This window comes from Bombus pascuorum, chromosome 13 (genome assembly GCF_905332965.1).
Source record: "Bombus pascuorum chromosome 13, iyBomPasc1.1, whole genome shotgun sequence".
Taxonomy (NCBI): domain Eukaryota; kingdom Metazoa; phylum Arthropoda; class Insecta; order Hymenoptera; family Apidae; genus Bombus; species Bombus pascuorum.
In genome coordinates, this window is record NC_083500.1 from 5,858,386 (window position 1) to 5,868,960 (window position 10,575).

The window sequence follows — 10,575 nt, forward strand, 5'->3', positions numbered from 1 at the left end:
TGTGTACGGTGGTAGTTCGCGCTTAATCGAGCAATACGCATGCGCGTTCTTTCTGAAGTAAATTCGCGTCGTCGCCGTCGTAATATCGTACTTGCGTTGTACTCGTTTCACGATACGTAGCGTGCACTGCTGTACAGCCGTATACACGTCTACTGTTTGACAGTTCGATTTTAACGCGCGCACACAGTAATCTACGATTCCGGTTCGCCAGTTTGTCTATTCGGTGTTGAAAATTTTTCTTTTGGGGAACGTTTGAACCTGCTTGCCATTGACATGTCTTTCATCGAATTCCGGAGATCGGCCTGTGAGGAAACCCGCTTGTATTCCACAGTACTGGATACATAAGCGTCCATAATGTGTTCGAAGAGGAACGTACCAACGTCTACGTGCCTAGAGATAAGATTCCGGCGTCTCTTCTGGACATCGCGGGGTTAAACTCTCGGCTCGACAGACAGGATAGCTAGTTAGATAGATAACATAAATAGTTAGAAAAGAAAACGGGGATAAATATAACGAACAAAAGATAACGTCGGTAACGAAATCGAAAGAGGTACCCGCTTAGGGTTTCTAAGTCGAAAATCGTGAGAAAAATACGGCCGATCAATGTCTTATTTGTGATGGGAGTGCCTGCGCGGGGAGCACTCGCGGCGATTGTCGCCATAAGCGCGTTCGCTGTCTATCTAAATAGCCTTAATTGCGGCTTCGTTTTCGATGACATTTCTGCGATAAAAGATAATCGCGACTTAAGGCCTCATACACCTCTGAAAAACGTTTTTTACAATGATTTCTGGGGTACACCTATGCATAAGGTGGGTGAATACGATAGAGAGATGGTTTCGATTTCCCCTTCCCCCTTTTACTCTTGTCTTTACCTTCTTGTGTATTGATCCGTTCAGCTCTTCTCCTCCTTTCCCTTCCCTTTCGATTTGATTCGATTCGAATGAGTTTTATCCAAGTCAATTTTTTAGTTTTATTTCGAATTATTTAAGTTTCTTACATGGATAAATTCAATATTTTTTTTCAGTCGACTTTATTTCTGATCAGAGAAGTTTGTTTTTTTTGTTGCTTGCCGATCGTTTCAACGAAGATAATGTTTTTTCTCTATTTTGCTGTTAAATTAAATTGTTGTATAATAAACGCAAAGCGTTAGAGTAACTTTCTGTTTATTTTGCTATGATCCACTATGTATGATCCTATGAAATGTATAATTAAAATATTTTATTATTTATGTAGTTGTATAAGATTATCTTATGTACAAAATATTGAAAGAATTCTGTTCTTGCAAATAGGAGCAGTCGCACAAATCATATAGACCTTTGTGCGTTCTCACATTCCGATGGAATTACCTGATTCACCAGTTGGATCCTATGGGATATCACCTGCTTAATGTTATCCTACATGTTGGAGTTTGCTTATTATATTTCAGGTGTGTGTTTTTTTAAACTAAGACTTCTCCTTTTTAACTTTGCTATATATTTAATTGATTTAGTCCCACAAATAGTAGGCAAATTAAAAATTAGATACCAAAGGAATGTGACACAACATTAGTAACTTATTTATATATCATTGAAATTATTTTCATTCATTTTATAAAGTAGTTACAAATCAGTATAAAGTGTGTCTTAATCACCATTGCAGGACATGCTTGATGTTTCTATCTGATTCTGCAACTTTTGTATCTTCTCTTCTGTTTGCGGTTCATCCTATACATACAGAGGCAGTAAGTTGTTTAGACTGCTTTCCATATCGATCGAATCGATCGACGTTACCTTGAAATTATATGAGAATATTATTTGATAATTATTTCTAGTCCTTGTTCTTCCCTTCGGCGACAATCTATCATGTGTCCAGATTCAAAGGGTCGACGTCGAGCGATCGATCGCGTCGTAGTTCCTAGTTCGTGTTTAGATGCATTGTCAGTGGATAATCGTGTATTAAGGTTACAGGAGTGGTCGGAAGAGCAGAAACATTGTCCTCTTTATTTTATTTAGCGGCTCTAATCATGTACACTAAATGCTGTAGAAGTAGAAGATCTACAGGTAAAAATGTTTAAAAGTTTTTTTTTATCCTTATTTCCTAATAGATTTACTACTACAACTTACCATTCATTGAAGTAGATATTAATGTTTTTATATTATTTTAGGATGGAAATCTTTGATATTATCTATGTCTTTTGTTTTCACTGCCATGTTGTGCAAAGAACAAGGAATAACAGCCACTGCAGTTTGTGTATTCTATGAAATTTTTGTTGTGCAAAAGGTAAATTTATATGTAAACCATATTTATTAATATTAAATATTTATTTCAACTTGTATATTTTATTACCTGCTTAGGTAAGAGCAATGGATATTTTCCTGACGTTAAAGGCAGCTTTTGGTGGGAAGAAAATATCACTTGCTTGGTCCAGTGAAGGTACAAAACGACTGACAGTCCTTACGCTTGTCACGTTTAGTTTACTTATCCTTCGGCTACATGTAATGGGCTCAAAGTTACCTGTATTTACCAGGTATCTATAAATAATAATTAAAAGATATCAAAGAATCTTATTCTTGTAAATAATAAAGTTTTAATAGTAAAACAAAGAAAAATAATTCCTTAATGACACTTTAGATTTGACAATCCCGCATCTGTGGCCCCAACGCCAATAAGGCAGCTTACCTATAATTACCTCGCAGCAGTTAATCTAAGGCTGCTATTTCTTCCAAGCGATTTATGCTGTGATTGGACTATGGGAACGATACCGTTAATAGAAAATTTTACAGATCCTCGTAATCTGGCCACTATAGCAACTCATACGACCATATTAGGATTGTTGGTAACAGCAATTTTAACACCTAATAGACAAACTTCCATTATTCTCATAATGGTTAGTATCAAATGTAGATTAACTGCATTTTTCGCTTAAAGTAAATGTATTATTTCCATGAAGTAATATGAACCGAATGTTTTGTATAGAGCTTGGCTATGATGATACTCCCATTTTTACCTGCCTCAAATCTCTTCTTCCCAGTTGGATTCGTCATTGCGGAAAGAGTATTGTATGCTCCATCTATGGGATTTTGTATGCTCATTGGATATGGATGGAGCATTTTATCCGATAAAAAGTAAATTTCGCTAAAAAGAAAATATCGTTGTGTATTCAAAACTTTCTCAAAAACATATTTCTTATTTCATTTCTTATATTTGCAGATTTAAGAAAGTAACACTATTTTTATTAATAACTCTTTTGGCTGCGCACACAACGAAGACTTTTATCAGGAATTACGATTGGTTAGATGAATATTCTATATTCATGTCGGGATTAAAAGTGAATGATCGTAATGCTAAATTGTTCAATAATGTGGGGCACGCTTTGGAAAGTCAAGGAAGATTCAAGGAAGCATTGAATTTTTTTAATATGGCTGTGCAAGTTCAAGGCGATGACATCGGTGCACACATTAACGTGGGTAGAACCTATAATCATCTGAAAATGTTTAAAGAAGCTGAAGACGCATATCTGAAGGTAAATGCATAGTTAAAGTGATATATTTATTAGAATTTAATGATAAAGTAATATTAAGTTTATCTGATAACTTTCTTTCAGGCAAAATCTTTACTACCAAAAGCAAAACCCGGAGAGTCGTACCAAGCGCGAATAGCTCCGAATCATTTGAATGTTTTCGTAAATTTAGCAAACCTAATAGCGAAGAATGCAACTAGGTTAGAGGAAGCCGATCTGCTTTATAGACAAGCCATTAGTATGCGCGCCGATTACACGCAAGCGTATATTAATCGAGGCGATATTTTAATTAAACTTAATCGTACCAAAGAAGCCCAAGAAGTTTATGAACGGGCCCTTTTCTACGATAGTAACAATCCAGACATTTATTATAACGTAAGTATCAAGAATGAAATCATTAATGTTACCAATGTTTATTAAAAAAATAAATTATTAATATGATAATGCTTTGATTTTTAAAGCTTGGGGTCGTATTTCTTGAACAAGGGAAAGCATCTCAAGCTCTAGCATATCTTGACAAGGCTCTCGAATTTGACCCAGAGCACGAACAAGCGTTACTCAATTCAGCTATTTTACTGCAAGAGCTAGGACGTGCTGAATTACGAAAAGTAGCTAGAGAAAGACTTCTGAAACTTTTACGAAAAGTATTTTGCTTTACATTTATTCACACACAATGTAAAGATAATATCTCAAAATAGTTCTTCACATCATAAACGTATTGATACTTACTTTCAGGATTCTAATAATGAACGAGTTCATTTTAATCTTGGAATGCTGGCTATGGATGACCATGATAGCGGAAGCGCAGAACGATGGTTTCGTAATGCTGTTGCTCTTAAAGAGGATTTCCGTTCAGCCTTATTCAATTTGGCTCTTTTGCTAGCAGATGAACAACGTCCCCTTGAAGCTGCTCCATTTTTAAACCAACTAGTTAGATTTCACCCGGACCACGTTAAAGGATTAATCCTTCTAGGTGATATTTATATAAATAATATAAAGGATTTGGATGCTGCTGAAAATGTAAGTTAGAGAGATTGAAGTCATAAAATTCTTTCAAATATTTTATGCACCATAGAAACACTAATGGGGATTTTTTTAATTGTTACAGTGTTACCGTAGAATACTGCAACTGGACCCAACAAATATTCAAGGCCTTCACAATTTATGCGTTGTAATGGTTGAGCGTGGTAAGTTAGGCTTGGCTGCTCAATGTTTGGAAAGAGCAGCAGCCCTGGCACCTCATCAGGATTACGTGCATAGACACCTGGCTATTGTCAAGGCTCGTATCAGCAGACTACCTCCGGAGCAACGCGACACAGAGGTGTTCGACGATTCCTTTTGGCAAACTGGTCCCAAGGAAAGAAATTTCAACATGGGAGATATTTCTAGCAGCAGTAGTGTTGGAAGTACTAGTGGCGCAAATGGTCTCGGCAATATGGAAAATAGCGGTAGCCAATTTCTAGGCAAAACGGATTCTGTATTCTCGAATCACCATAATCATATAGGCCATAAAAAAAGCAGCACGGACTTAATGAATAATCATATTGTGCATCTGAAGAGTTCATCGAAACCTGCAAGAGTTTCACTGAACGAAGTGAAGCAGGAAGTGAAAGATACGCACATCAATCACGACAGCTTGTTGAAGACGAGAGCAAGTTCGAACGAGCAGCAAGAATTTTCGCCTGGAAGGGTTTTTGGTAAGAGCGTGAGCTCAGATGCAACGGAATTGACAATCGATCGGGAACGTACGACTAAAACGATTAATTCGGAGAAGTTCGATAGCGTTACACCGGCATTTTCAACTGGCGAAAAGCATGCTGGAACCACGCGACAAAAGGATACCGCACTTTCATAGTACTGACATTTGAAAATCGCGCCGAATACTGTATAAAGTTATATTCTACATATAACAAAAGAATATGGTGGTACAGTCGTATAGAGCTAATGTGTGAATATAAAATAAATACAGAGTATTGTTTTATATGCTGTACGAATAGAACGTTTTGTAAAATATATTAAAAAATGTGCATTCCTTTGGTTTTGTCTTTACAATTGAATGTGAATAGAGCTTTTGCCTCTGTTCACAAATTATGATTCCTCATTCTATATTTTAAACATTCATGTATTTTTTATTATATACATTATTATTTTTATCAACTTCAGTTAAAGAAATATTTAAATATCATCTTTTTTTAGTCCCGTAAAATATATTTCGATACTAATATCTTCTTTTTAAAGATCATTTTATAAATTTTGTTTGATTGTGCTCGAAAGAGAAATGAGAAATTGATATGCAGCGAAATACCATATTATCTCATTTAATGTAACAAAAGATAATGTGTTCAATATTACTAGAGATGTTTCTACAATTTTATAAAGAACTCGGCAACCTTTTTTGCTAACATATTTTTTCTGCTTTTCCTTAGTGAATCACGAGCTTCTTCACGAGCCGGTAAGTGCATCCCTTAACGTATACTTTGCATTTTCATATGTATATTGTATTTTTATTAACTTACATTTAAATGAGAAATAAATATATTACACGGAATATATATATTTAGCGCTAAAAAAATAAGAAGGTTAATTTCAAAGGTAAATTTTAAAAAGAAACCAAAGAAGAAGATAATTTGAGATCAGTGAGTTTCACGTTCACCTCTTCTAAAGATTTAAAATTAAACTTAGGTCCCTATCACTGTAAGCGGATTTCTTGTCAATAACGTGGATAACGATAGTAGTAAAAAGCAGTAGTGATAGATAATAAAGTAATGAGATAATCAGCCAGGAATACAACTACAACGCTTGGCTAAAAAATGAAAAAAGAAAAAAACGAAACAAGAACAAAGTAGAAATATGTGACTGCTCGCGCGTTTACCATCTCTGTCACCGACTTGTGTTAGTAGGGACTGAACTTATATGCATATTGCTGGGATTGCCGATTTTAAACAGAGTAAAATAACTAGTAATCGGTGGATCAAGAGTCGAATACAACCTACTCTCTTTCCTCTTCTTCTTTCACTTCTTTTTATCCTAAATGTTATATTTCTCTTTTTTCTCTTCTTCCATCCATAGACCTTTTTTCCTTACTCTTGCTTAAAGAAAATCAAAGAGAAAAATAACGTGTTCAAGTGGATGTAGAAAATCTTCGGTGTATTAAAGATGTTCTCTGAAAAAGTAGACGCGTCAGGTGTACATAGTAATTGTTCAGTATTTAAACGTGTATTCAAATTTTAAAGATGCAAGAGTATTGTTGAACGGAAACGGTGGTGTTTAATTGTTTCGATGAACCGAATGAAATGAAGACAAATAAACGGAAAAAAAGAACAATGCATTATTACGAATTACTCTTTTGCGTCGATCATTTCTGTTCGTTTTAAGCGTCGACATCTGGTCAAAGGATATTTGTGTCATCTTTGGTTACGGATTATGGAAGTATGAACATTTTCATGAGAGAAGTACCTAAACGAAGCGATTACAATATTTGTTTTAATTTAATTTGAGATCGTTGTTGAAAATTCAATCTTACCAGAGTGGTTGGAAGATGTCGATAAATTAATATAATCAATTATCTCTTACCGATTACATAATTCAATAGATCGATAAACAATTGTCAGAACCATTAAGACAGTTCCATTTCTACGCTCTGAAAATTTACGACATTATAGAAAAAGACAATTAAGAAAAGGGAAGGAGAATATGAATAAAATACATACTGTATATGTCAATGTTCAAGATTGTCAAGAAATCTTTTATCCTTAGAGTTAATCGAAAGGTAATTGTCCAAAATTATATAAACTAATTCCTTCCATTCATACATATAACGGCATGCAAAATAAAATTGAAATTATCGATTCATGCTTGAGATATTCGATATCAATCGATTCGATATATTCGATACATAGTATTGCTTTGCAAACTGATGACCACTATAAAAAATACTTTCATTGTTAAATAGTTGAATAATCAGTAATTTTCTAATTCTAATATTAATTCTAGTATTAACCCTTTACAGTCTACGGTATCTTCGAACTTTTGTTCCAATCGATTCACGCTGATTTCGTCAGTTATTATTGTTAAGAAAGTATTTTGTAGTTTTCCGCTACATCAATATTTTAATAACACAGTAATGCAACATATATAATATATGATATTATCATATACGAAATGTGATGTAGAGTTACACCGATATGCAACGATGAAGGATTAAATCCTATTCAAATAATTTTGTAAATTTACTGGTTTCTTTTTTTTAATTGTGTAATTCCTCTATATAGCGATTTGGCGATGTAATACAAACTATAAACTATCAACTTTCGAATTTCAGTATCTCAGAGTAATTTCAGTATTACGTGGGTTAAGTATCGAATATCACTATCTTATTCTATTTCTCTATTCACTTCACATCGAAACAGATTAATGCCATAGATCTTCTTTTATTAACTGATTAGATTCTCTAAATAATTGGTCAATTAGCAAGACAATCAATAAAATCTATATGAATCGATATAATCTATTTATACCTATTAGTAATGAATATAATCTATACGAAACGGTAATCTGTAATATATAGTTTAGATTTAGAATATTGCAATTTAAAAATATGCAAGAGAAACAGATATTTTTAAATTGAAATGTAGCTTTAACTTTACTTCTTATCAGTGTGTTCAGCGACAATATTATCTATATTTGTTTTCATTACGTACATACAACTTAAAATTTTATCGAAATAGAAAAAAAAGTGAACTCTTATAATAACGAATATTTTTGCATTCAATAATTATCACGCGTATTATTTTTCATTTTGCGCTACTCCTCGAAATGTATGTATTTTGCTTGTATGATTACGTGCAAAGAAAAATACATTCCTGCTTATTGAATTTTTATTTATGTTTCATGCTCTTTATCAACCTGCACAATTCAACCGCGAAGAATATATTTAGACTATTCAAAATGCTATCCTTCGACTAATGTAATTGATTGTGAAGAAAAAGAAATCTACCAACCTGTGATACATCGTGATATACATATATAATATTCCTATACATGTATACATATATGTATATATACATGTTTTATTGATCTCTATCTTGTCGATATATGAGTAAGTAACTCTATTACAATAAAATATATTCCCTCTTATTATAGAGCTTGATCTTTTTATTATATATTTTTCGATAATATTCAAATTATTATCTTACATCGATTGGAGGTTTAAAAACGATTTTGTTATATAGTTCATTCTTAACCAATTAAAAAGAAGAAAAACCGCAACAATTTGTGAGAGTGAATAGAATGTTACACTGTGGGAAATAATAGTTAAATAATATCTATGTTGCTGAAGGAAGTTATATCAGCACGGTACGTTGAATCGTGAATCATTCTCCAGTATGATAATTAATATCTTAAAAACAATCGTCAGTATTTCCTATAACTATTATTTCTACCCAAATTCAATTATTTATCAATTTTTTATAAAATACCATTAATATTGTTTATCTTAAAAAAATGTTACTGCTATTATTTCAACTTTTCTGTGTATTTATTGAACTAAATTTTTAAAATAGATAATACGGAAAAGCTGAAGGAATAATTCTTTGATGATATAATGTTGCTCGATCTTTTATACAGGTTTCCTTCCTGATAATCTTTTTCAAATATTCGCGCGTGGATGAATAAGGGAAATTTGTGAGACATTTGAAAAGCATTCGATCCAGGATTTTAACACGGAAACATTTACAGTACAAGATTCACATTTGCACGAATGATATCTAAAAATAGGTCGTTACTCGACGACTGGTACGCGACAGCAACAGCATGGGGCTTCATTATTGATAAGTCCTGATAAAAGTTAATAAAAGCGATTTAAATAGACATACTTGAGAGGATCCACTTATGATACTTGAATTTCGAGTTCACCCAGTACAAGTGTTCGCTTTTAAGTTTAGCTCATTTGGATTTACAAAAATTCCATCGACATTCTTTCTATTACGAATAGATGTTACAGTTCTTTGACACCTTTAATTTATTAGTAGTTGAATATCATACTAATTATATTATATAGTACTGTATGTTATATTAATAGTATCGTACTATGTCATACTAATACTGTTATAATGTATAAGCTGCAGATGTTTATGAATTTATAGAGAACTTGAATATATAAAAATAGATAAAGTAAAACAAAACATATTAGGTGCTATTTCATTAGTTGTATTCATGCAAATATAAATTTGCATAAATATCTGTATTGTAATAATAGAATATGATTAATGATTTTTTTCAATGAGAGTAAGCTACTATAGTATTATTATTACTACAGAATCTTACTAAATTTAAAAATTTGCAAAAATATTTCTTTGCTTCTAGATGTACGCAAATCGATTATACGCGCTCATGAGTTTAATACTCGTGATAGTGATCCTAATACCGGTAGCGGAACATGCATCGGATACATACAAGCAGCGGAACATACATGGATCGGATGTATTTCAATATGGTCAAAAGGGACAATCTAGGGATCAATCTCGAGATCAATCTCGAGATCAATCTATGACAGAAATGCATCAATACTGTGGACGAATTTTGTCAAGTACTTTACAGATAATATGCGGTAGTGTTTACAATAGCCGATTTAAAAAAAGCAATCAAGGTAAGTAGATCATACATTGTAAAAAGCATATTGCTCATAAATCATTTGTTGCAAGAAAAAGATAGGAAAGGAAAGTATGTAAATATAGTTAAAAACGTTGCTACTACTGACCGATATCAAATGGAAGAAAATTGTAGGAATTTCAATATTTTCATTTAAATATTATATATTCTTTCTTTTTCTTTTAGAGATGGAGATGGATGATTATATGGCCTATAGTTACGATCTGCATCCTTATAAGTCTATCAAGAATGCGAAAAAAATGATTAGATTTCGAAGAAATGGACGAGGAATTCACGAGGAATGTTGTTTAAAATCTTGTACGACCGAGGAGCTGCGCTCCTATTGCGGTGCTCGTTAATGAGAGAATCATTTTTTAAATCATAAGCAAAAGATTGAGGAAATGCTCAAATATAATGTTTTCCCTATT

The 10,575-nt window shown here is 32.9% G+C and overlaps 2 protein-coding genes and 1 long non-coding RNA gene across 4 annotated transcripts; all 3 read left to right on the forward strand.

Moving 5' to 3' along the window:
• Positions 1-55: 55 nt before the first annotated feature.
• LOC132913533 (protein O-mannosyl-transferase Tmtc3-like) lies at positions 56-5,531 on the forward strand. 2 transcript variants are annotated; one of them, XM_060971940.1, is made up of 13 exons: positions 56-809; positions 1,290-1,426; positions 1,639-1,720; positions 1,940-2,039; positions 2,144-2,259; positions 2,334-2,506; positions 2,611-2,866; positions 2,956-3,104; positions 3,190-3,502; positions 3,584-3,874; positions 3,961-4,143; positions 4,235-4,519; positions 4,608-5,531. In XM_060971940.1, the coding sequence occupies exons 1-13, from the start codon at positions 618-620 to the stop codon at positions 5,352-5,354; spliced, it is 3,024 nt and encodes a 1,007-aa protein (XP_060827923.1). In that variant the 5' UTR covers positions 56-617; the 3' UTR covers positions 5,355-5,531. The 2 variants fall into 2 exon arrangements, with proteins under 2 accessions (XP_060827923.1, XP_060827925.1); XM_060971942.1 differs by lacking the exons at positions 56-809; positions 1,290-1,426 and having other exon boundaries at positions 1,633-1,720; positions 1,811-2,039.
• Positions 5,532-7,132: 1,601 nt separating this feature from the next.
• Positions 7,133-9,778, forward strand: LOC132913539 (uncharacterized). The gene is made up of 3 exons (XR_009659405.1): positions 7,133-7,268; positions 8,426-8,854; positions 9,125-9,778. It is a non-coding gene; the product is annotated as an uncharacterized LOC132913539 (long non-coding RNA).
• LOC132913584 (LIRP-like) lies at positions 9,779-10,506 on the forward strand. The gene is made up of 3 exons (XM_060972015.1): positions 9,779-9,784; positions 9,863-10,145; positions 10,334-10,506. Exons 1-3 carry the CDS (start codon positions 9,779-9,781, stop codon positions 10,504-10,506), a joined length of 462 nt encoding a protein of 153 aa, XP_060827998.1.
• Positions 10,507-10,575: the final 69 nt, after the last annotated feature.